The sequence below is a fragment of the Mustela lutreola genome, chromosome 12, assembly GCF_030435805.1.
Source record: "Mustela lutreola isolate mMusLut2 chromosome 12, mMusLut2.pri, whole genome shotgun sequence".
Taxonomy (NCBI): Eukaryota; Metazoa; Chordata; class Mammalia; order Carnivora; family Mustelidae; genus Mustela; species Mustela lutreola.
The window spans coordinates 3,485,501-3,510,295 of NC_081301.1; the positions used below are offsets into that span (position 1 = coordinate 3,485,501).

The 24,795-nt window shown below is 54.3% G+C and overlaps 1 protein-coding gene and 1 long non-coding RNA gene across 5 annotated transcripts; one reads left to right on the top strand and one right to left on the bottom strand.

Annotated features, from left to right (window-relative positions):
* Window positions 1-2,012: 2,012 nt before the first annotated feature.
* GFI1B (growth factor independent 1B transcriptional repressor) lies at window positions 2,013-13,051 on the bottom strand. 4 transcript variants are annotated; one of them, XM_059142861.1, is made up of 8 exons: window positions 12,790-13,051; window positions 12,332-12,709; window positions 6,342-6,460; window positions 5,801-5,935; window positions 5,243-5,505; window positions 4,579-4,716; window positions 3,353-3,629; window positions 2,013-2,891 (listed from the first exon to the last, which is right to left on the bottom strand). In XM_059142861.1, exons 3-8 carry the CDS (start codon window positions 6,439-6,441, stop codon window positions 2,713-2,715), a joined length of 1,092 nt encoding a protein of 363 aa, XP_058998844.1. In that variant the 5' UTR covers window positions 6,442-6,460; window positions 12,332-12,709; window positions 12,790-13,051; the 3' UTR covers window positions 2,013-2,712. The 4 variants fall into 4 exon arrangements, with proteins under 4 accessions (XP_058998844.1, XP_058998843.1, XP_058998845.1 ...); XM_059142860.1 differs by having other exon boundaries at window positions 5,801-5,938; XM_059142862.1 differs by having other exon boundaries at window positions 3,353-3,518; window positions 5,801-5,938; window positions 12,790-13,048.
* A 1,630-nt stretch (window positions 13,052-14,681) lies between these two features.
* LOC131812990 (uncharacterized) lies at window positions 14,682-19,378 on the top strand. Its single transcript, XR_009346568.1, has 3 exons — window positions 14,682-17,126; window positions 18,069-18,261; window positions 18,367-19,378. It is a non-coding gene; the product is annotated as an uncharacterized LOC131812990 (long non-coding RNA).
* Window positions 19,379-24,795: the final 5,417 nt, after the last annotated feature.

The following is a 24,795-nucleotide window of genomic DNA, read 5'->3' on the forward strand; positions in this document are numbered from 1 at the left end:
GGGCTCCAAGGCTGCTGTGGCCCCCAACCCCCACAGCGTGTGGGCCCTCGGTGGGGGCGCTGATCACTGGAGCCTCCGTGGACGAAGAAAGGCGCATTGTCTCACCCAGTTTCCTTTCCTTGCCCTGCCCTGCTGCAGAAGTGGCCAAAATCCTAATAGTGGTGTGGTTTTGTTTAGCAAACAAAGAGCATGCAAAGCAGTTCCCATCCGTGTGTGTGTGTGTGTGTGTGTGTGTGTGCACGCGCGCGCGGGCACACCCAGCACCCTTCCTTGTCCCTGGAACCCAGGACTGGCCCCGATGTGTGGCTCCCTGTCTCTGGGCTCCACTGCGTCCATGGAGAGGAGGAGAGGAGGGAACACGTGGTCTCCAAGGCTTTGTTGCGAACCCCCACAAACGGGGAGCCTTCAGAGGAGGCCAGACCACACCCCTGTGCAAATCCCAGCCCCCTACCCCTGCTTCTGCGTGCCTGATGGGCACTCTGCCTGGAGTAACAAAAGGAGCCTCTGGAATGAAGCAGAGTAGGGGTCCTGCCTGGCCAGACCCCGAGCTGGGGAGACAGGAGGTTGCCACGCCCCCCAGAAGGCCTCAGAACCCCACAGATTCACAGCAGAAGAACGATCTCGGGGGAAGCATCTGTGGGTGTCTTTGGGAGGAAGGTCAACAGAGGCTCGAAGTCCATCTTGCCTTGGAATCAGATTCTAATCCCAGCTCTGCATTTGCCTGCTGCATGATCTTGGGCAAGCTGGCCAACCTTTCTGAGCCTCCAATAACCCCCTCTGAAAAATGGGGTAATGATACCTTCTTTGCAGAGGGTTGTGTGGGTTCAAGTCGATGTGTGGGAACCCTGCACTCCGGTCAGTACCTGGAAAGACTCATTTAGAAGTGCCTGGTGGGGGGACCGGGTGTGGGCTTTGTGCTGAGGGCACTGGAGACTGCCTTCTAGCAGAGGACAAAGTGACACATGTAACTCCCATAGCAGGTTCAGTGGGTCCTGAGCTGTAAGCGGGGAGCCTGAGGAACTCCGATCTCAGAGCTGGGAGAGCCTTCAGGTGGAATGGCCAAGGGAGGCTTCCTGGAGGAGGCAGCATTTCAGCAAGCCTCAGAGGATGGGCAGGACTTCAACAGCGGCTACTCGTGGCCAGCCAGCACTTAGCACGTGCTCAGCCCTGCTCACTGCTGTGCACGCGTGGTCTCGGGGAAACTTCCCAATGGACGAGGAAGCTCTGTCACATCATACAGCTAGTGGAGGGTGGCACCAAGCTTAAGCGAGTCCTATTTCAAAGTCCCTGTGGGCATATAAGTCTCTAGGGATTAGGACGAGGATGGCATCCTTGGGGGCCATCATTCAGCACTGGCCGGTGATTACATCGAGAACTTTGAGATAGGAAGATGACCCTGGATCATCCCACCGAGCCTCATGGGGTCACAGGGGTCCTTCCAAGAGGAAGACAAGAAGGTCCGGCAGAAGAGTGAGGCGGGTGGTGGAAGCAGAGGTCGGAGCTACCCGCTTTCGAGAAGGATGAAGCAGCCACGGCCTCTCCTGTAGGAATGCAGCCCTGCCCCCACCCTGGGTTTTGCTCCCAGGACTCATTTTGGGTTTCTGACCTCCAGAACTGGACAGGGATAAGCTGTATGGTTTTAAGCCACTACCCCTATGGCAATTTGTTACAGCCGCTGGTGGAGACTGATACAGCCCCCGAGGGCAGAAGCCACGCCCCAGGGGGTCCCTTCGCTTCTGTTTCCTCACTTACCAGTTTGGTCTGAGTCCACATCTCCCAACCCCTCTGCCAGCAACTCCAGAGCTTTCTCTGACTTTTTTTTTTTTAAGTTTAAAATTTTTTAGTAATTTCCGCACCCAATGTGGGGCTCGAACTTAAAACCCTGAGATCAAGAGTCACGTGCTCAACCGACTGAGCCAGCCAGGTGCCCCAGCTTTCTCTGCCCTTCCAAGCACCCTACCATCCCTCCCCAAAGCCTAACTTGCACCCAAGAGACACTTAATAAACACTGGTCAAGGGTAAATAAATCTGTGTCTTTATTTTTATTTTTTATTCCTGAGAGCATGACTGCTTGTCTCTCCGGCCCCTTGGCCTGAAAGCAGAGCCAGAACCCTAGGGACCAGCTGCATGCCAGTCAGAAGTGGGGGGCAGCCGGCACATCTGGCTGAAGCAGAGGGGAATGAGGCCTCCCATTGGGGCAGGAAACCGCTCTGGCTGTCCATGGCAGCCTGAAAGAGACCCACTCAAAACCAAGTTCCAGCACAGTGGGCAGCAGGCAGAGGGGGAGAATTTCTGTTTGGATTCCTATTCTGGACTATTCTCGACATCCTTGTTCTCAGGGGGCTATGCTGGCTTCCTGGGCTCTGCCCGAGGGAAGTAGCCCAAGCTCTTAGACTTCTAAACAATCTCAACTCAAAAAAGACCCAGCCCAGTTCCCATATTTTACAGCAGGAAAACATTGGTCCAGAGGGAAAGCAGCTTGCTGGAGGTCACACAGCAATTCTGTGAGTCTCAAACCAAGCTGAACGATTCCTGCCCAGCACTGATTCCGGGAGACCCGGGATCTAGGCACAGGAGCCTGGCCTCCCTCTGGGTCAGGGGACCCCAGGGCAGGCTGCCCAGGAGATGGGGGATCTCGGCGCAGGAGAGTGGCCTCCTCCTGGGTGACGGGACCTCAGGGCAGCCTGGCCAGAGCCTGGGGCAGGTGCAGCCTCACTTGAGATTGTGCTGGCTTTCCCGGTGCCGCCGCAGGTCCACCTTGCGCTGGAAACCCTTGGTGCACAGCTCGCAGCTGAAGGGCTTGAAGCCAGTGTGCTTGCGGCTGTGGGTGATGAGGTTGGAGCTCTGGCTGAAGGCCTTCCCGCACACCTGGCACTTGTGGGGCTTCTCACCTGCGGGGCAGCAGGGGCCGCGTCAGGACTGTCGGCGCCAGGCCCGCTGCCCGGCCGCCCCGCCTTCGTGCCCCGGACTTGGCTGGGTTACTCGGCCCGACATGCGCTTTAGAAAAGAACTACAAAAGGGAGCCAGGAACACAAGGCCCCCGGTTGCACCCCGGGCGGGCAGGGACCGCGTCCAGGAGCCGAGCAGGGAACGAGGGGAGGAATGAGCAGACGGCGAATCCACCTGCTGGTCTCACTCCCCCCCTACCCCGCGGTCACATTGGGGCTCCTTCCTTCCCGGGGTTTTTCCCAAGCAAAGTGTAGTTAAGGAGCACCCAGCCCCCTGCGTGGAGGGGAGCGCCTCTCGCTTTGTAACTTGAGCGCACCCCTGCCCGCAGCGGGGCCTTTTAGGCGTGGGATGGGGGGGTGCGGCCCGGTCGGGGAGCTCCGGGCCGACGAGGGGCGCGCCTCACCCGTGTGGATGTAGGTGTGTTTCTTCATGTCGGACTTCTGGTGGAAGCGCTTGCCGCAGAACTGGCAGGGGTAGGGCCTCGTGTCCGAGTGGATGAGCAGGTGCGTGGACAGGGTGGACGAGCGTTTGAAGGCTTTGCCGCACATCCGGCACTCGAAGCTGCGCTCCTGCCGGAGGAAACGACGCCCCGGGGGGTCAGGCGCGGGCGGGGCCTCGAGACCCGGGACTGCCACGCCGGGCGCAGGTCCGGGCCCAGGTCCGGGCCCTGCCGGGATCCCCTGAGGAACAGGACACTCGTTGGGGGGGACTCGAGAACGGGTCCTGGCAGAGCAAGACCCAGAGGCCCCCATTTCTGCATCCCAAGAGGGGGCACCGAGGCCTGGGGCCTGAGAGGCCTCCTCTGGGCTTTCCCCTGCAACCTTCACAGTATCCCATACAAAATGAGCCTCACCACGGGTTTGTTGACTGACTGATAGAGCGACCGACCTGGGACATGGTCATGGGCTTTGCAAGGCTTTGGTTAAGAGTCTGTATTATTGGGACCTGTTTCTGGCTTCTGCCGCTTCGAGGCTGCATGACCTTAGACAAGTCATTTAACCCCTTGAGACTCAGTTTCCCCATCTGTACATGAGAACAGCAGTCATGAGCTCAGAGGGTAGAGAGCTGAGCCAGCAACTAGCATGGGGTGAGCGCTCACAGCTGAGAGCTCTCATGGCCCTACCCTGCCTCTCCCGGTGTTAGCAGCTCAGGTCATTTCGGGCACTTTCCCTGGAATGGAATATTCGAGAAGCTAAGTGGGACAAGAGGGTCATTTAAGCTGGACTCCAAGATCCTAAAACGCGAAGCTGGGGACCCTGGCTCTGCGCACACAGCCCACGCCGATCCTTTCTGAGCATCTCCCTGGGCCAGGAGCCCTCCCCGGGCCAGGAGCCCTCCCCGCAGCACACTTGGTCCACCGGGGAGGGAAGTCAGTTAAGAGTGGGTGTTGGGCAATGATAAGGTAACTGGCACTAAAGCACGATTATTCATTATCAAGAACAAGGTAAAGTATGTATGATATAATAATTTTTAAAAGAGGGTTTTGGGGACCCAGAGGAGGGAATAAAGGACCCCCGATCTGTGTCACCCTCAGGGGCAGGGTGAGGGGTCCGGCCACAGCCCCGAGGCTTCCTGTGGGAGACACAGAGGGAGGTGGGGGGGGTGTCCTGGGCTTGGCCTGCTGCCCACCTGGGAGTGGACGTGTGTGTGCTGCTCCAGGCTCACGGCGTGGCCGAAGGTTTTGCCACAGACGTCACAGGCGAAGGGCCGGGTCCCGCTGTGGGAGCGGCGGACGTGCACTTCGAGCCCGTGTGGAGTGGAGAACACCTGGGGGCAGGGGGCAGAGCATGAGGCCACTGGGGGCTGAGGAGAGGGAGATGGGCCTGGGGTCCCAAGGCCACCCCCAAGCTCCTCTACACCCAGGCACAGATGGGCATAAAGCAGGAGAAGCACCAGAGTGCCGATTCTGCTGGAATTGCTGTGTGTCCTGGGAAGGTGTCCCTTTCCCTCTCTGTGGTTTGGATTCTTGTCTAGAAAACGGGGGCTGTGGGAGCATGTAAAAGGCCCCTCCTGGCCCTAACCAGGGGCTGAATGGCTGGAAGTCTGCCACAGCCGCACGTGAAGGCTGGCACCGACGTCAGATTGCTCTGTGCTCTGGTACCAGTGATGCAGCCCCGCGGAGCCTTTTGTCCACATCCCCGTGCTCAGCGAACCACGGTGAGGACGAGCATTCTGAACCCTCGGTCCCCCCGAAGGACCCAAGATTCACAGCACAGGGAGCACCCCGCTGCCAGGGACCCGGGGCGGGACACGGATCAGGGCCCATGAGCCCACCCACACCCCAGCTGCCTACCTTGTTGCACTTGATACAGTGGTACGTGTCCATGCCCGGGGAGCAGCGGAGGCTGAAGTCCAGGGGCGGCTCTGTGCTGGGCACCAAAGGGCTGCCGTACAGGCTGACGGAGCGCTCGAGGAAGGCAGACTGCATGGTGGAGGCGGCCTGCCGGTAGCTGTGGCCGTAGGACGAGGCCAGAGCATCCCAGGAGAAGCTGGGCTTGTAGAACGGGGGTGAGTCGGAGTCCCTGTCCTGGGATCGGGGCATTACAGCAGGGCCCTCTGCGGAGAGTGGAACACACGTATGGTGCTGATTCATTGAAACTTAGGGCACTGCTCCCTACCTCTCTCTACCTACTGACCTCATGCTGAGGGTTGTGGTGTGTAGCCCCAAACACTGACTGTGGGAGAGGGTCTGGGTCCAAGCAGAAGCTGGAGAGCCCAGATTGTATCCAGATGGCCTTGTCGGTCTATGCTGACTCCGTAACTCCTAGGATCCCTGCTTCCATGAGCCCATCCCCCCTCCATTCCACTCGCACTGGCTGGTGGGGAATGGCTGGGGTCCCTGCTGGGGTACCTGGCACCAAGGGCGTCCTGGTCATGCTCTGGTCCAGCTCCAGCTCTGACTCGCGTTTGAGGTCAGTCCAGGTCAAGCAGTGGTTTGGGAACAGGGTGCTGAAGACAGGATCATTGCTCAGGACTTGGTCCCTGGCTGCTGTGGGGAGAGAAGACCATCCGTGACACCAGGGGACCCAGGGACGCACTTGCTGCTGCCCCCAGATGCTCGTGTGCATGGGCCCTGCCCGGGATGGTGGCAGCAGAGTGGAGGCCGAAAGGAACCCCTCGCCAGGGAGAACTCCTGGCCCAGAGCCAGCTTTCTGAGCACCCCACAGCTCTAGATGTTTTCTGAGTCTGGTTACGACTCACATGTCCTAACCAGCTCCAATCCTGATGCTCCCACCATCTCAAGGGGTCAGAAGAGAGGGATTCATTCATTCATTCTTCATTCATTCAACACATTTACTGAGCTTCTGCATTTGCAGAAGGGATGCCGCCGCCTCCCCCACACAGGGGGCAGGGAGCCCTGGGTGGGTGCCACAGGGCGAGAGCTGACTCACCGGGGCTAAGGGCAGGAGGCCAGACCGGGTCATCTTCCTGGACGCGGGGCTGATGGTAGGTGTGAGCTTTCTTGCTCTTTACCAGGAAGGAGCGTGGCATGGTAAGTGTGCGCCCACACCTGTGAGGGGGAGAACAGTTAGGAAGGGCAACAGCCTCTGTATTTTAGAGCCTTTTCCTGACACCGGATTCCACTGTCCTGAGTTCAATGGTGCCCCCTGAAGTGCCGAATGAGTGTGGAATGAATGAATGAATCCCTCTCTTCTGTCTTCCCAGAACCTGTGAATGCGATCTTCTGCAGAAACACGGTCTTTGCAGATTTTACCTAAGATGAGGTTATCCTGAGTTAGGGCGGACCCTATGCCCAGTATGTCCGGGGTTCTTATAAGAAGCGGGAGCCTTGGGCCCAAAAACACAGACGCACAGGGAGAACACTGTCTGGAGGCAGGAGCAGAGCTGGGAGGGTCGCGCTTATGAGCCGAGGAGCCCAGAGGATCGCTGGTTCCACCAGAAACCATGAGAGAGGTTCGTGACGAACTCCCCCCAGAGCCTCCAGAAGGAACCGACCTTGTGGACACCTTGAGTTGGGACCTCTAAGACTCCAGAAACAAATTTTGTGTTGTTTGAAGCCTCCTGGTTTCTGGTAGTTAGCTGCAGTGGCTACAAACCCTAACCTCCCCCCATGCCTCCCTCGCTAGGAAATTAATACACCCGCCTTCTAGAACACCCCCACGGTCAGTCTTCTACCCACATGCCCTGAATCGCACCGAGAGCAGAGAAGGAAGGACAGGGGTGTCTTCAAATATGACACACGGTGGCCCCCCCATCCAGAAATCTGCATTCGCGCCCCTGTGGGAGCAGCCCTCGGAGGCCATGGAAGGAGCAGTCGGAGCTGGGGTGTGAGCCGGATGCTTAGACTGGCAGGTCACCCGCTGTGCACTTTGGGGCAGACACTTGACCTCTCTGGGCCGACTCCCTTCTCTGTAAGGCACAGCATCCAGGCTTCTCTCTCTCTGAGTGGGGGTCGAGGAGGGGGTTGCAGTTGCATGTGGGGCTCAAGGCCTGAGAGGACTCCCCCATGTCACCCCGCTGGGAAGCCGGAGGGCATTTTGTGCCTGTGGTGGAAGAGGCCAGTGTCTGGCACCTGTGAGAACGAAGCAGCGGGCAGCCCAGCTCAGCTCAGTGGTCACCGGACCCACTGCTCAGGGGGTGGGGGAAGACACGGAAATCAGGAAAGGGACCTGCTCTCTGTCTTGGGTGGGGGTTGGGCGGTGGCAGAGCCAGACCAGCCTGAACACCTTGACACTTGCCCCCACAGCCCTGCCAGATGTTACACGTCCTTAAGGCTCTGCTGAAGGCTCCTGGGAGACAGAGAACATCGGAGTGGTCCTCTCTCCTCCCCACCCCCAGGCCAGGCCCAGGCAGGAGTTCAGGAAATACTTCGCCAATGCCAGTCCTGGTGGCTCCTCTGCTGGTCCCATTCCCAGACCTCAGAGCTGGAGCTCCCTTCCCCAGGCCAGCCGCCCTGCAGGGCTGCTGTAGGGACTGTAGGGCCAAGCGCGGGAAAAGGATTACAGCTGCTCCCACAGCAGCCAGGGCTGGGTGATAAGACCAAGAAGAAGAGCCGGCTGGGAGGAGGCAGATTAGAGAGAGCAGCCCGGAGCCCTGCCTTTGGAGCAGGCCCAGGGAGCCGCCCCTTCCCCCCAGCGTGACCCCAAGCCCGGCAGGAGAGGGACGCCTGGCTGTGCCCAAATCAAAAGCCATCTTCCTGGCCGTGTTGGGGCAGGAAGGACCTCTGCTACAAAGAGGCGTGCGAAGTGCTCAGCCTGGTGCTGGGGCTGCAGGACCCTGAGCAGGTGATGGCATCACAGCCTGCAGGAGAAAAAGCTTCAGGAAGGCAGGCACAGCCCACGGCCTGTCCTGTCCTGTCTGGTTGCAGCCCCAGGACCCCGCCCACAGCAGCTGTGCTCTGAGGACAGGGATGAGCCCGGGACCAGGAGCAGGGACACGCTCTAGGCTCTTCGCCTCTGGGATCTGAAAAGAAGAGGTGGGACTTGCAGGGGTCCAGTCCAGCTGTCAGATTGTGCCCTTCCTGGGCTTGCCTGGCCTCCTGTCTCTCTCAGGCTTGTCGGGAAGCCCGCGGTGGCCTTATCTGCCAGGGGCAGTCTTCCTCTGCCTCCTCCCCCTCCCCCAGGGCTCCTCTCATCCCCCTTTCTTCTCCCTTCTAACTCTTGGCTCCAGGAATCCCTTAAGGAGGCTGGACCCTGGGCAAAGCCAGAGGAGACCCACACATGCCAGGGGAGGTGGGGTTTGTGTGGTCTTGCCCTTTCTTCTAGAGGAGGCTCTGAGGGCCACGGTCTCACTATCAAAAGATGATCTATTATTTTGTGCAGAGTATTTTAGTAGCAAGCCAAGGAGAACCGAAGCTAGGCATCAGACTGTTGGAATGGCCAGAGATATTTCTTGTAGCCAGGATCTGTGTAGCCTTAACTCCGTGAGTTCGGACCTGGGAGCTGAGTGGCTACTGCTCCATTTCACAAAGGAGGAATGTGGCTTGGAGACTGGCTCCTGATCCCAGGCAGATCCCAGGCTGCCCCCGGCCCCGCCTCCCGGCCTCTGTCGAGTGAAAAGACACAGGGTCAGCACTTGGCACAGAGGGAAGTCCGCCTATGTGCTAAGAACGGTGTCTAGGGCTCTTGATGAGCATTATGCCATCAAACTGACACCCACTGGGGCAAGGGTAGAGTGATTGTCTTCTGGGCTCACAGGGGAAACTGAGGCTGAGGGAGAAAAGTGGCTCGTTGAGGCCCTGTGTTCCTGTCCTGCTGGGACTTGACTCCTGGCCCAGGGCTCTTACCATCGGCACCTGGGGTCTTTCCAACCACCCATGAAGACGGATTGCCTGGGGCAGGGAGAGAAGGCTGGTTGGTGGGGCAAGATGATGGAAAAATCATATTCCCTTGATTGCTGTCTTTTCTAGAACCCACGAGCTGCACATGGGCTCCTAGAGAGTTTGAATGGAGATGCAAGAGAGAAAGACCTCCTTCAAGAAGCTCGTTTTCCCTTGGGCTCAGAGCCTGAGGACACCACAGAGGTCAACTGCTCAGAAGTTAGGACAGCACAAGTTCATGGATGCTCAGGGTCCGCTCTCCGGTTCCCTTCAGAGCCCCCAGTCTCCCTCCCCCACTCCCTAGAATGTTCTCTCCACCAAGCCTGGCAGAGTGGCAGAGCCAACCCCAGGGCTTCCAGTCCTTAAGCTCCCCGTGGGGGTCAAACACACCAGGAGAACTTCCTTTTGGCTAGTGGAGTTAAAAAAAAAAAAAAAAAAAAAGGGAACCAATCACCTATACTGTAGTTAATTAACAACCACACCGTTTTGATTCACATGGACCCTTCTGAGAAAGAGCACAGAGCACAGATTGTGAAAGAACCCAAAGATTTCTTCATGAAACAGGGGCCGTGATGGTATCAGTCTCCGGAAGGAGACTCGCTGTTAACATCTCTTCCAAACCCTCCATCCCGATAGAGGGTGGCCTGACCTCGAGTCAGAATCTCGGCCCCGCACCCCTACGTCCAGCTGGACTCAGAGCCACAGACTGGTGACTCTGGCACAACGAGGTGCCACAGGCCTCCCATGGAGCTGAGTCTGACCTTGTGACCTTGAACTTGGCCATGTCTGCCTCCCACCTGGGGCTTGGCTTTCCTATCTCTCAAAAGGACCGTTGGACTAAGAGATTTCTAAACTTCCCTTTTGCTCTAAAATCCCATGCACATTTTGTTGACCTTCGGCACAGGACTGACCTACCTTGGCTGAGAACCTCATCACTCGGGTTCCCTTTTTGGGAGGGTTGGGTAAGACTGTTGTTTCTCAGAGTCAGTGACAGAGGACCCTATGGACTTCCTTTATATTTAAAGACATGACTCAAACAAACAAACAAACAAACAAAAACCCCTTTCCACGTAGTAGTTAGGGGAAATGGGTCTGTTTCATGTTAGGGGCCCCGGCAGAAAGGGGTCATTATTTTTATTTGAGATTTGCCAGCGGTTCTCAAATGTCTCCTCCTAAGTTCACAGACAGCAGTGTCACAAGAGAGTGAATCAACTTCTGAGTTTAGACCCAAAAGGACTGCAAGCAGGGACTCAGGCATATTTGGAACCCCCAATGCACAGCCGCGTGATTCCCGGTCACCAAAAGATGGGCGCATCCCCAGTGTCCATCAGCGGATGATGGAGAAATGAAATGCGGCATATCCATTTCGGATATGGCCTGAAAAAGGAAGGAAGACAGCCAGAGGCTAGAACATGGATAAATCTTGAGGACACCATGTAAGTGAAATATGCCAGTCCCAAAGAGAGGGTTGCTGTGGGACCCGTCACTTATACGAGGTCCCTAGAGAAGTCGGATTCATAGAGACAGAAAGGACAGTGGTAAGAGCCAAGGGCCCAGGGCGGGAGTGGGGGTGGGCAAGAGAGGGGTGTTGGTGTTTAATGTGGACAGAGTTTCAGTTTGAGAAGGTGAAGAGAGTTCTGGAGTTGGAGAGGGGGGACAGTTGCCCAACACTGAGTGCATTTAATGCGACAAAACTGTACACTTCAAAACGTTTAAAAAGATCATGGTCAAGGCATGTATATTTTACTACAAAAAGAGCAGAAATGAGTGAACAAACATTTCCTGGACATTTCTGAACTGGAGCAGCTCCCACTGGTTTGAATTCTTGAAAACAAATGAACAAAAAACCCCTCCCTCTAATTTAAGGAGGGGTAAGGTTTTCTGTTTTTTTTCTGAAAAGGGACGAGATCATAGGTGATCAGGCTATTTTCCTGGGAGCGATCTGGTCTCAGAAGCTTCAGGAGTCCTCGTGGTCTCCAAGAGCACCCCAACCCCATCCACCCTCCTGAAAGCCTCGAGGAAATGTTCTGCGTTGGTTTTGAGTAACTCCATCCATCAAACCCAAGGCAGATATGGCTTTCTGATGCTTTCCAAGCACCTTCTGCAGGGCAACCAGCACACCGACCCCCCGAGTCTTGAGTTGGAAGACACCTCACACATCTTCTTCTTTAAAGGGTCCCTTGTGCACCAGCTCCAAGGAAAAGAAACTTGCCACCTCGCTAAGACGGAAATCTTCTACCCACTCATTGCCTGCTGAGAACTGGTCAGGAGGTGTGAGCCTCCGTGGGCAGGTACAACTTAGCTAGCTCCTATCAGATTCATGTCCGGAGCCTGCAAATTAATTTGTCCCCTCCAGGAAACTCATGAAAGCTGTGGACCTTCCCTGCAGAAAAATGTACACAAGCACATACCCACAGCTCTTCTGCAGATCACCCCCTCCCTTAACACGTCTTAGTTTAGGGTGGGCACCTCGCCCCGATGCCCAGACTCTAAACTCAGCCTTTTTCCTCCCAAAATTAGGTAGAAAAGACTGAGACGCGCCCTGCCCTTCTGCAGCCCTCCGGCTTCTGGGGGCTGGGGGCTGGGGGCTGGGAGTGGTGGACCAGGCGTTTTCCCTTCTCCCCTCATGGGGCCCTGGATGGGAGGGCACTCCCTCTCAAAGTGCCCCAGGAACTTGGGTGAAGGGCACTGGGGAGTATGGGCTGCTGGCGGTAGACCTTCCCTCAGAGTTCTCTCAATTTCACTCTGATCTTATAGACAAGGGAAGCTCGGGGTGATGGAGGGACAGGGCCACCCTAAGCCAGATGCCTGAATGAGCGTCACCCCACGCTCTGCCCAGGTCCCTGGGAGAGCTAGGGTTTGAGGGTATGACCTCACACACACGGGTGATCCCGGTCAGACCTGACCCAGTTTTGGAAAAGCCCCTACAGAGCTCTGCCTCCCACTGCCTCCTCTCTGCTGGGTTCAAGGGCATCTTGTGGGAGAGATATTCCCGTCCCTTATTCTTCCTGTAACTGCCAAAGGGCCCGGGTGACCCGCCTGGAAACAATCTAAGTCAGACATGCAAATTTCAAAAGAAGAGGCTAGGATGACAGTACTCACCTGTCCCCAGCTCTGTCGTCTGGTCCTGGATGTGGTCTTGGTCTTGGTGGGAACCTCCCAGCCTCCGGGGATCGGTTCCACTCTGTCAACCTCGGACTCTCTGCTCAAAGAGATACTTCTCCTTTTTTTTTTTTTTTTTAACTCTCTCACTCTCTCTGGTTTTTTTTTTTTTTTTTTTCCCCTCTTCTGTTCCCCTCCTTGATTTTCAATCTGATTATTTGTGTCAAAATCTGGCGGTGAAGGAACAGCCAATAGAGAGCGCCCGAGCGCGGGGCTGCATTTGCTTATCAAAGCTTCCCCGGGCTCCGACTTCGGGCTCCCGCCGGCCCTTCACCCCGCGAGCCTCGCTCTGCGCCCAGACATTCTAACGAACGCCTCCTGGAAGAGAAAGAAATGGCTAACTCATTCGGTTTTTAAACTTGAAGTTGTTGTTGTGTTTTTTTAAAGCATTTATATACCTGATTTTGCATAAACTCGTAACTTTGTCTTTCCTTCCTTCCTCTGTCTCCGTCTGTCCCCCCTCCATCCTGAGCCAGGGGCAGCCTGCTCCAAAGCCACGGCAGACCGCCCTTAGAGAGGTCCCTCTTGTCCTTGCAGAGGTGGCCTTTGAAAGGAAGAAAAGCCGAGTTCGCGCTTCCCCAGCCCGGACCCCGGGAGAGGTCAAGGAGCAGCCGAGGTGCGTCCGGGCGGCGTCGGCGGGCGGCTCAGCGCGCTCCGGCCCCCGCGGCAGGTGCACTGGCCGTGCCCGGCCCTGCGTGTGCCGCCATCTAGCGGCCGCGGAGGAGATGGCGGCGGCCCGCCTCGGTCACCGGGGAAGCGGGCCCAGCCCTGCTCGGCCCTCACAGCCCATTTGGCACCGAGCCCCACCCCGCGACCCCCCACCTTCTCCCTCCTTTGCCCCTCGAGCCTGATTTATTTCAGGAGGATTTGCATAAGGGGAGAGCGCACAGAGCCGGGCACTGTTAGGCTGATTTGCATGCCCTCGCAGCCCAGGGCTGGGGAGATCAGGTTTCCCGAGACAAGAAAACAAGTTTGGCCATGGGAAGCCCCTTCTTAAACTGCAGATCCGCCCGGCATGAGGAGAAAGGGGGCTTCAGATGAGGCTCCTCTGCGGCCGGGTCCAGGCTGTAGGTCAGCCGGGCCTGAGCGATGCCACGGGGGTCAGGGGCCTGGGGGGCCTGGGTTCCACCATCCTGAGGAGGCCTCGGAGAGAGAGCGTGGGGGCATCTGGAGTATTCTCTGGATGTTCCCCATTGCCGACAGTCAACGGGACCTGTTTGTCATTACGCAGAAAACTTAGAAAAGAATCCAAGGATGTAAGAAAAAAATGCCCATTTCTTCCCATTCTCCCTCCATTATGCAGGCACATCCCTGCGTTTCGCTTGTCAGCCCTTTCTTTTTCCACCCGCTGTTATTTTGTTTAAGTACCTCCCCAGTTCTCCTGTGGCTTTTATGAACAGATTTAATGCTTTCCACGGTTTACCTTGCCCACCACTTCTTCATTTGGGGCATAAGGCGGTTTGGGGTAGCGCAGCTGCATTGGGTAGACGCCGCTCTGGGGTTGTGATCTCACTTGGGATGTTTATCTTTCTCCTTTAGTAACCACTGCAGGGACTCCCTTCCTAGAGCAGGACCCCAGCCCGGAAGTGAGAGCGGGCCTTGTCTGGAGCCATGCAGACTCCTCGGTGGGAGGGCAGTGTCCGTGCCTCCAGCTGCCTGCATGCACTTTGCGGCCTGGAACCTCCCAGGCTCGGGGTCCCCTCCCACACCACTGCCCTTAGCAGGCAGCCCTGGAGATGAAGTGCCTTCATTAGTTTCTCCCTAGGGCTAAATCACTGTAGCATTCTGGTGCCCATTCCTTCAATCATGTAATCCAGTTCCTGCTGGTACCTGGCCTGTTCCGGACTCCTCCTCCTTCCGTCTGCCTCCTGCCTTCCTCCCTGTCTTCGTCATCTCAAGCTGCCATAACCAAATAGCACAGACCAGGTGACTTCAACAACAGTTATTTCTTGCAGAGACCAGGAAGTCCAAGAACAAGGTGCCGCAGACTCTGCTTCTGGTGAGGACAAGCTTCCTGATTTTCAGCAGGCGACCTCCTGCTGAGTCCTCACTTGGGAGAGAGGAGCGAGGGACAGAGAGAGAGAGAGAGAGTGAGTGGGAGAGAACTTAAACTCTGGCTTCTTTTCCTTTTCCTGTAAGGACACTAATTCCATCACGGGGGCCCACCCTCAGGACCTCATCTAACCTAATTACCCCCCAGAGTCCTCACCGCCAAATACCGTCACACTGGGGGTTAGGGCTTCAACATGAGTTTGGGGGATAAAAACATTCAGTCTATAACTCTCTTAGATCATACATGTTTATCGAGTGCCTGTTGGGTACCAGAGGCTGGGGTTTCCAACAAGAACCAGATGGGGGCTATCGTGAGCGCCTTCCCGGTCCAGCGGGTGGGACACAGTGCCCTGGAATTTACAAACTAGGCTGATAAGCGCTGTGATGTGATCATGGAACACAGGGAAATGAGCACAGACGTGGAGAGTCATGAGAGTTAATGAAGCCAATGGAAGCGACATCTAGGTTGATGCCAGGCCGACTTGATTGGGAGACGAAAAGTAGGGAGAGTGTCTAAAAAGGACAGCATGTGCAAAGAGCTGGAGGCAGGACCTTTGGGGAATTGACAGCACCACATTCATGTACCGGTGGGCTGTAGAGGGTAGAGGAAGGGGAGGGAGAGATGAACCTAAAAGGAAAGAAGGAGCATGATCATGAGGATTCCTCCCTGATTTAAAAACTTTTGGTGATTTCCCTTTACCTAACAGGACACAAAATCCAGCTTCAGAGAGCAGCATTCAGTGTTTCTCACAGCGTCAGACCTCTTTCAAATAACAGCAGTTTCTCTGATGCTAGTTTAATAACAACAGCAAAGCAATTAGTTCATGTCACTGAAAAGTTCCAGCTTCAGGCATGGTTGGATCCAGATGCTCAGATGGTATTGTCTGGATCTGGATCTCATTCGTTCCCACTCAGGACATTTGCATTTGTTGTCCCCTTTGCTAGGATGGCCTAACTTTCAGATCTCCCCATGGCTGACTCATTCAGATCTCAGCTGAAATGTCACCTTGGCAGAGAGATTTCCTTGGCCATTAACTAAAGCAGGACCTTCCCACCCCAGCCGGCTTCGGCCCCGTCAGCCTACCCTTTGTTCTTTGCAGCAACCATAATTATCTGAAGATGTCCTGCTGATTTATTACCTTTTTACTGATCTCTCGTTTGGCCTGACCGCCCACACAGAATATAAGCAGTCCAAGATCAGGGGTGGCGTTTGCCTGGCTCACAGCCCAGTGAGTCTCCAAGGCTGACAACAGTGTATGGTCGACACCACTGATGTTTTTACAGAGTGAATGGACGAACGAATGACCGACTCCGTGCGTGCGTCTCTCTCTCTGCATCTCGCAGCTTTCCCTTCTTCTCTGGGGCTGAGATGACCAGCACTGCCAGTTGTAGTCCTACCAGCTGAGAAACACCAGTGGAAAACTAGCCCGGTTCTCTGTAGTTGTGGCAGGAGGCCCCAGAATGACTTCGATTGGCCCAGCCCAGTCACACAGCATCATCCCTGCTCCAATCACTGTGGCCGGTGGGAGGGATATGGGTCTCTCATTGGCCAGAATGGCCCACCTCCGGCCCAAACCTCGAGGAGGCAGGTTGAGTTTGGGGAGGGAGGAGCGGTTGCCACCACACTGAGTAAGGCCAGCAAGGTGTTTGGGTCACGGCTTCCACCTTCCACCTTCCAAGCATCTTCTAATTGTCGCCTGAACATGCTGCCTTCTTTCCAGCTAGAGGCCAAATCCCAGCCCCCGCCTCTGCCCTTCCTGTTCCCCAAGTCCGGAATGTTCTTCCCTGCGATCTCCTTTGCAGCCCAGTTCTGCTCTCACCTCCTTCAGGAAGCCTTCCTAGATGCCCGCAATCCCAGGGGCCACCCCGGCAGCCCTTGGATTCCTTGTCGGTGGGCACTCGGTGGCTTGCCGATGGGATCGGCAACCACCTATAGGCAGGAGTGCTACGGAGTCCTCTCGCGGCACAGGCTGACCTCGGTGATGGGCATGCGGCGAGGGCCGTTGCTAGGCCCGGCAGTGTGCAGAGCCCCCTACCCCCTGTGCTGATACCCCAGGCAAGTGCAGGCCTGGGGAAGGTCTGGGGAAGCGATGAGGGAGCGGAGGCGGGTGACGGTGCTGTGCTGGGTGCGCAGCCGGGCCAGGCTCTGGGCCCGGCACCCGCGGGCATGAGCTGTTTAACCCTGGGCACCTCTCCAGTCTTGGCTCAGAATGGCCACGGAACGCAGAATGCAACGAACACGAGCTGAGCCGACCCACCCCGGAACCCTCCAGGATGGACCAGATGGTCCTTACCCTGGGGTTGGGGGCGCCCAGCTCGCCCCTGCGCCCCGGGGCCATCCCCCTCTACCAGAAAATCTCCCGTTCTCTGCCCTGCAGAGAGTTCGGGGGACGGTGGAGCTCTTCCCCAGCCCAGGCTCCCTGCCAGGAGCCGCAGGCACCCGAGGTGGCGGAGTCCCGCTTGCAAACGCAGCGTATGGCAGTGCCCTGCGGGCCGGCAACCCCACCCCCCGGGCGCCCCCGCGCTTCCAATTAACCAGAGCGCCGCACGGTGGCGCTCGTTCCCCCTTTTCTCCCGACGAAACCCAGCCTGGAGACCCGTGGGTCCGTCCGTCCGTCCGTCCACCCACCTAAGTACTGCTTAAATCCCAAGAGTGATATATGGTCGGAGAACGAAGAAAACGGTAAGAGTGTTCATTTCCCCGTGACGTGTATTCTTTTAGTTCCTCTGCTCCGCCCCCCCGACCCCCAGACCCCTCCCCTCTCCACAAGCGGGTCTGCGCCTGCAGTTTTCGGGTTGGAACAAATCCCTGCTGGCCCTTTGCTGCTGAGCCCCGCGCCGTCGGGCAGGGCCTCCCTGGATCTGTGCGCGCCCCCGCCCTGCGTCCATGAATCCGTGGTGGGGACCGGACACCGCGGTGGGAGGACCGCGCGGCTGGAGTCGGCCCTGCGCTCCGTTCGCAGAGCCGCGGGTCGGCCTCAGGCGAGCACGGAGGGAGGGGTGCTCTGCTCAGGCAGGGGTGTGGGCGAGCAGCCCCGGGACCTGGTTCCTGCCGGTGCCTCCCAGCAGACCCGGCAGGGGTGTCCAACAGGGCACGTGGGGACCCCGTTCCCAGGTTCAGGAAATAGCCGAGGACCGAGAAGCCGACCTGCTCCATCCACCCCGTGACTTCTCCCTGGGAACCTCCTCAGAGCAAATGTGAAACCCTACCCTGAGGACTGGAGAGGCGGGGCGGGGGGGTGGGAAGCCACAGATACCCCCATTCAGCCCCCATTCAGCCCCCATTCAGCCTCAAGAACCCTAAGAAGTGGGCGCCTGGGTGGCTCAGTGGGTTAAACCTCTGTCCTTGGCTCAGGTCATGATCCTCTCTGCTCAGCAGGGAGCCTGCACACACACACACACACACACACACACACACACACACCGCCTCTCTGCCTACTTGTGATCTCTGTCAAATAAATAAATAAATAAAATCTTAAAAAAAAAAAAAAGAACTCTAAAAAGCAAAGCCAGGACTGGGACCCTGGCTCCCTCAACCTTCTTGAAAATCCTTGAAAGTGGGGATCATTGTTTTATCACCTCCAAGCTAAGTGTGTTACTTGTGTCTTCTAAAACGTAATTCCAGAGAGGATGTCCAACTCTCCAGTCACTGGAGTGAAATGGAAGCATCGTACTGGCCTCCAGACCTAGGATTGCAGCCGGGTCTTGACACCCACCAGCTGCAGGACCTTGAACAGGCACTACTAGCCTCCCGTGAGCCTCAGACTTTACATCTGTGAAATGGGGCTAAGGATAATGCTTCCTTGGAGTTGTTGTAGGTAGGAAACCATATTTAAATGCTAAACCCTCTAGAGCTGTGACTGATCATTTCTCAGCAGAAATATTTGTTAACCGGTGATGGGATTCTTTGATTCTCTCTTCAGGGACACAGCCAGGAGCAGAAACAGGGCAGGGTCAGCCTGATTGCTACCAGGTGGGCTGTGCTAATTTACATGGTGGTTGATTATTAATGAAACACCTGACATTTGGTTACTGCCCTGTCCACTCCTGAGGACTTCCTGGTCCGTGTCCCCTGGATGCTCGCAGGACACTCACCCAGAGGCTGCAGACAGGACGAGAGCTTTGGGACCATCGACCTGGGCCAGACAGGGTGGAGGAGATTCACAAGCCTGCCCTTGGCGTCTGCGGGAGCATTTCATCACTTGGAATTACTGGGCAGATGATGGGAAACAGAGAACCCACCCCCAGCAGCGCTGGGCACCGTGACCAAGTCCACGCAGCTGTGAGGGCGATCCTTCGCTCACCCGCTCTGGAACCATCCAGCAGGCAGGCTACACCAGTACAGAATCCGCAGGAGACAGGCTCCTGGGGCTTTTGCTCTGCTTACATCTGTTTTGCATATGCCGCTGCCTCCATGGACGTTCTAGCTACCTTTGTCTCCGCCTAAGAAAGTGATCTAGATGCCGGGCTGAGGGGGGCAACCGCGTGCCCTCGTGACTCGGACAGTACGTCCTTGAACGGAGGGACGGCCATGCACTTCTGCACGTTCACCGGTTTGCAGATTTAAGAGGACGCACAGGCCTCCTTGGGAAAGCGGGAAAGCGTTCTTCCTGCCCGGCCACGGCCGCTCCACTGCTGGGCGTACACCTGAAAGCATCCGAAGGAGGGACTCAAAGAGCTGTTTGTACTCAACGTTCACAGCCGAAGTGTTCACAGCAATCCAGTCGGGGAAGCGACCCATGTGTCTACTGACGACGAGTACAGCAATAACCAGTCTGGGGTGGCCCAGTCGGTGAAGCCTCTGCTTTCAGCCCAGGTCATGAGCACAGAGTCCTGGGATCGAGCCCATCGGGCTCCCTGCTCAACAGGGGGTCTGTCTGAGGTCTTCTCCCTCTCCCTCTGCCCCCCCACCTCTCTACAATAAATAAATAAATCTTTTTTTCTTTTTAAAAAAACTTAATGTATTTCTATTTAAATTCAATTAATTAACATATAATGTATTATTAGTCTCAGAAGTGGAGTTCAGTGGCTCATCAGGTGCATATCACAGCCAGTGCTCGTCACATCCTGTGCCCTCCGTAGTGTCCATCACCCGGTTACCCCTTCCTCTCGCCCCCTCCAGCAAGCCTCGGTGGCTTCCTATGATTAAGAGTCTCTTATGGTTTGTCTCCCTCTCTGATTTCGGCTTGTTTTATTTTCCCTCCCGCCCTGACGCTTCTCTGTCTTGTTTCTTAAATTCCATGGTGAGTGAAACCATAATTGTCTTTCTCTGATTGACTGATTTCGCTCGGCATAGTACCCTCTAGCTCCCGCCACGTCGTTGCAAAGGGCAAGTAAATAAATAAATCTTTAAAAAAAATAGACGTGGTCTATCCATACAGTGGAATATTGTTCAGCCTTCAAAGGAAGGAGATCCCGACGACAAGACAACATGGGAGAGTCTGGAGGACACAACCACGCTGAGCGAAACCGGCCAGACACAGAAGGACACGTCCTGTTGGATACCGTGTATCTGAGGGACCTACAGAAGTCAGGATCACAGAGACAGAAAGCAGGAGGGCAGGTGCCAGGGCCTGGGGAAGGGGAAACAAAGAGTTAATGTTCACTGGGGACAGAGTTTCAGTGTTGCCAGATGACAGAGTCATCTGGGATGGGGCTGACGGCTGCCCAGTGTTGCAAATACGCCTCACGCCGCTGAACCGGGCACTTAAAAGGGGTTAAGACCGTAAATGCTGCGTTATGTGCGTTTTGCCACATTTTACAGCCCATCCATCCCGCCCAAGCCCCCACTTCCACAGACGGTGCAGGGAGTCTGGGGGACTTCAGCATCTTGGGATCAGAATTTTCCTTCACTGCCTTTTCCAATTACTTTTCGATCTTCGAAGATTTTTTCAAGTTTTTATGTTGAAAAATTTCCAACAGGAAAGCAAATGAAATGTGTCTAATGGACACGTATATACCCAGCACTGTTCTTCGAGAGTGGTTATATTTGCCCAGTGTGGTTTATCTCTCTAGATGCATATGTGTGTTTGTCCAAATACGTTTGGTTCTGATAAAATATTCTGAAGGTGTACTGCACACGTCGTGACGCTTCGCCCACAGACGCTCGAGCGTGTATCTCTGAAACACAGATATTTCTTGCAACATCACTTAACTACAGTTACTAAATTATCAGATATCCCCCAATCCCATCAAATATTCTGTCCATAGTCACATTTTCGCAGTTTCTCCCAATTTTCTTTTAGAATCCTTCTTTAAGAATCAGGATCCTGTCCCATTTCGAGCGCTATGTTTGCTTGTTCCTTTACTCTCCTTTGTGACACAACAGTGCCCACCACCCCTTTCTTTCGACGTTGATTTCTGTTGTTGCTTTTGGTGTTTTCTTTTTCCCTTATAAGAGCCCAGACCAGTCTGGCGGAAGGTCCCGCGTTGTGGGTTTGTCTGATTCCTCATGGTGCCGTTTAACCTGTACCTCCCCCCATACCAACCGAAAGTTGGGGCCAAGGCTTGAGTAGACTCTGGCGGGACATTTTAGGATGGCTACTTCCCCTGTGATGCTATGGGCCGTGTGGTATTGGACGACCCTAATGTCAGGTTGCCTCCCTCCCACCGCCCTGCCACAATGATGTGCAGCTTGGTCAGCTGGTTTAAGTCTGACAGCCGGGTCTCTCCATCATAAGGGTGAGCTGAGAGGCAGTCTGTGGGGTAGGACCGTCCTTACAACCATCCTCTTCCTCCCCCGATGGCCGTGGCACCCATTGCTGGTCCTTGCCTGAGTCAGCCCCTTCCCTGGAAGCTGCGAATGGTGATCCTACGAATCCTACCATTCCTCCTGGGCTTGTTACCTGGCTTTTTTTTTTTTTTTCTCTTTTCTGTAAAGAAGAGTTTTCCTACCTAATGTGTGAATGAACCACGGGTTCTTCCAACAATGAGAATGTAAATGATGAACTTTTCTCATTCACTGCTGATTTTCATCGTAAGGGGTTGGCATAATTAGATCTTTTTCCTCTTCTCTCTTCTTTTGTCCCCTTATGTTGGATTATTGCTATTGAATCACTGGTTTTTATTTATTATTAAATAAAAACGTATTATTAAATTACACAAATTACTATTTGCGGTCAGTGTTTCAGTTTCTGAGAGCTGCTGTAACAAATGACCCCAACTGGGTAGCTTCAAACAATGGAAACTTATGTCCCCTCTCATTCTAGAGGCCAGAAGTCTGAACTCAATTACATTTCTTTTTCTGTGAACTTTCTGTTCGTGTGTTTTGCCCCCTCTTTTTTTGCTATGAAATAATTGTGTTTTCTTAAGAGATTCTTAAAAGTTCTCTGTACCTATTAGGAGGCTCATGCTATAAGTTGCAAATATTTTCTGTCATCTTATTTATTTTCTGACTTTGCTTATTTTCTTACTGCCATGCGAAAGATGTTTCGTTTTGTTTGGGGAGGCTTTCTAGTTTGTCGGCCTTTTCTTTTGTTGCTTCTGACTTTTTGGCCTTTTTTTTTTTAGATTTTATTTATTTATTTGACACAGAGAGATAACAAGCAGGCAAAGAGGCAGGCAAAGAGAGAGGAGGAAGCAGGCTCCCCACTGAGCAGAGAGCCCGATGCGGGGGCTTGATCCCAGGACCCTGAGATCATGACCTAAGCCAAAGGCAGCAGCTTAACCCACTGAGCCACTCAGGTGCCCCGACTTTTTGGCTTTTTATAAAGGGTTGTTTTTTTTTTCCCTCCCCTTCACCCCTGTATTTTTGAATACAAAAAATTCACTCATGTTGTTTTCTTCCAACACTTGTATTATTTCACTTTTGACACTGAGAGCTCGGGTCCCTTAAGAGTTGATTCTGGCATAGGGTGTGAGGTAGGGATCTATATGTATCATTTTCCGAATGATCACTGCATATTCTTCAGAGGAGGCACAACTAACACAGAACCTCTAATCGTGAATGTCCGTGCTTTGTGGGGTGCAGGACCGGTGGGGGGGCGTCTCAATGGTGGCCGTGAGATTAACATGGAACATTCTGGAATGTGGCCTTGCACACTGCATTTCAAGCGGCAAGTAGAGGTGTGATGGGGATTTGCCCAAGGAGACAGCCAGCCCAGCATTTCGGTCAAATGAGCAAGCTCCAAAGTCAGGATGAAACATTCAACAATATCCAACAGGTGACTCTCAAACCTTCAGGGGCTCTTCACCGCCTCCAGGTATAATTAGGCTTCTTATTCAGCTCGAGGCCCTCCATCTGCTGGCTTCTTTATCTACTGTCTCACGCATATCTTAAACCTGACCGTTTATCAAGCAAACAGCCGGTCTTGCTGGAATGCCTTTGCTCAAACTGGTGTTCCTCCTTTAGTCCCTCTGCCCCATCACCATTCAGCAAATTCCTGATTCAACCACAAGAAAAGTTCGTAACCCACCCCCACCAAGTAAGCGGCCTTCATCATGCTGACTCTGAGTACGACCTCTTTGTCTGTCTGCGGCACTTTGCAGGTTGGTCTTGGGCTGGACCTGGCTCTGACTCCCGGTACTGTCGGTCCCTTTCCCATCTCAACACTGGATTCTGTGCTCCTTAAAAGCAGGCACGGGGGATTGAATAGTGCCCCCCCCTCCCAAATTCATGTCTAGCTGGAACCTCAGAATGTGGCCTTATTTGGAAAGAGGGTCTTTACAGAGGCAGTGCAGTTCGGATGAAATCATACTGGCTAAATTAATGGGGGCCCCAAATCCAATGACGCGTGTCTTTATATGAAGAGAAGCAGACACACACCGAAAACAGGGCCGTGTGAAGACACCCAGGGAGAAGGTCACGTGAAGACCAAAGGAGGGAAGTGAGTGACCCTGCTACAGTGTCAAAGTCTGTGGCACCATCCCAAGGCTGGAGAGAGGCATGAAATGCAGTTTCCATCAGAGCCTCCAGAAGGAGCCAACCCTGCCCACACCGTGACTTCAGACTCTGGCTTCCAGGCCAGTGAGAGAATACATTTCCACTGTTCTCAGCCACCCCGCTCGCGGCAATTTGGTAGGGCAGCTGAGGACACTCATACAGCAGGTAAGAGCAAAAACAATGTTTATCGACGCCCACACTGTGGCAGGTGCTCTGGGTCTCATGCTGCACTGTCCCAGCAACCCTCTGAAGCAGGTGGTTAAGGCATGGGCGTCATCCCCATCTCTGGCTGGAGAAACTGAACTCGTTCAGCGACTCCTCCAGGCCATATAGCTGGGCTGTAGACCCAGGATCCCCACTCTTCTGGGCCCCTCTGACCTCACTGAACAACTTGGTTTTTGTGCTGCACATTGGCGGCCGGTTTTCCTTCCTGACCAAGACAGGGGTTGGAAAGGGCATTCTTAAACAAAACCTCAAAAACCCAAAGAATAAGTCTCAAAAAAAAAAAAAAAGGAGATGAATTTGATAACATCAGGATGAATTTGATAACATCCTTTCCAACAAAGTATAATACAGTCATTAGGATGATAACAGACTGGGGGAGACACGGGGAGTATCTGTAGCCGACAAAGGGCACGTTGCTAGAACAGGGGAAGTGCTCCCACAGATCAACACGGGAATGACAGTAACTCTACCAACTCTGCTGCGACAATGGTCAAAAGATAAGAATCAGCGATTTATAGAGGAAGAAACCCACAAGCTTAACAAGAATGTGAAGAAATGCTCTAGCTCACTAATAAAGGTAAATTAAAACAAGAACATGTCACTGTAGCCCTATTATGCTGAAAAAAGGAAAGAGCTAGTCAATGCCACGTGTTGGCAGGGAAGTGAGCACTGCCACGGACTTCTAGTGGGTGTAGACTGGGGCAGTCTTTCTGGGGCACAATTTGGTGGTAAGTCGGTGCAAAATTTTTGGAGGTGATGGATATGTTTAGTACCTTGGTTGTAGCAATGGTATCACGGCTGTATGCATATGTCCACAAGCATCCGGATACATTCAATTACATGTGTGCAATTCCTTGTATACCAATTATATCACAATAAAGCTAAAACAATTTCTCTAAAAACAACAACAACAACAAAAAGTCAGCCCACCAGTTCTACTCCTAGAATATGCATCTCCCCCAAATTCTCAGCCCTATCCATAAGGGCTCAAGGACAGTGATGTTTCTCACGGCGTTGTTTCTGGTGGGACTGTGGCTGTTATTCCCTGGCAGAGTGGAGAGTAGATCAGGTTAGATTTGCGTCACTGAATAATTGTCAGCAGTTTAAAGCTACTGGCTACATGAACACAAAGCAATGAGATTCAAAACAATGGTGAGTGGGGGGGAAAAGTAAGAGACAGATTGCCATCTGAGACATAAACCATTTACATAAGTTGAAAGTACATACATACATAGCTATGGAGTCA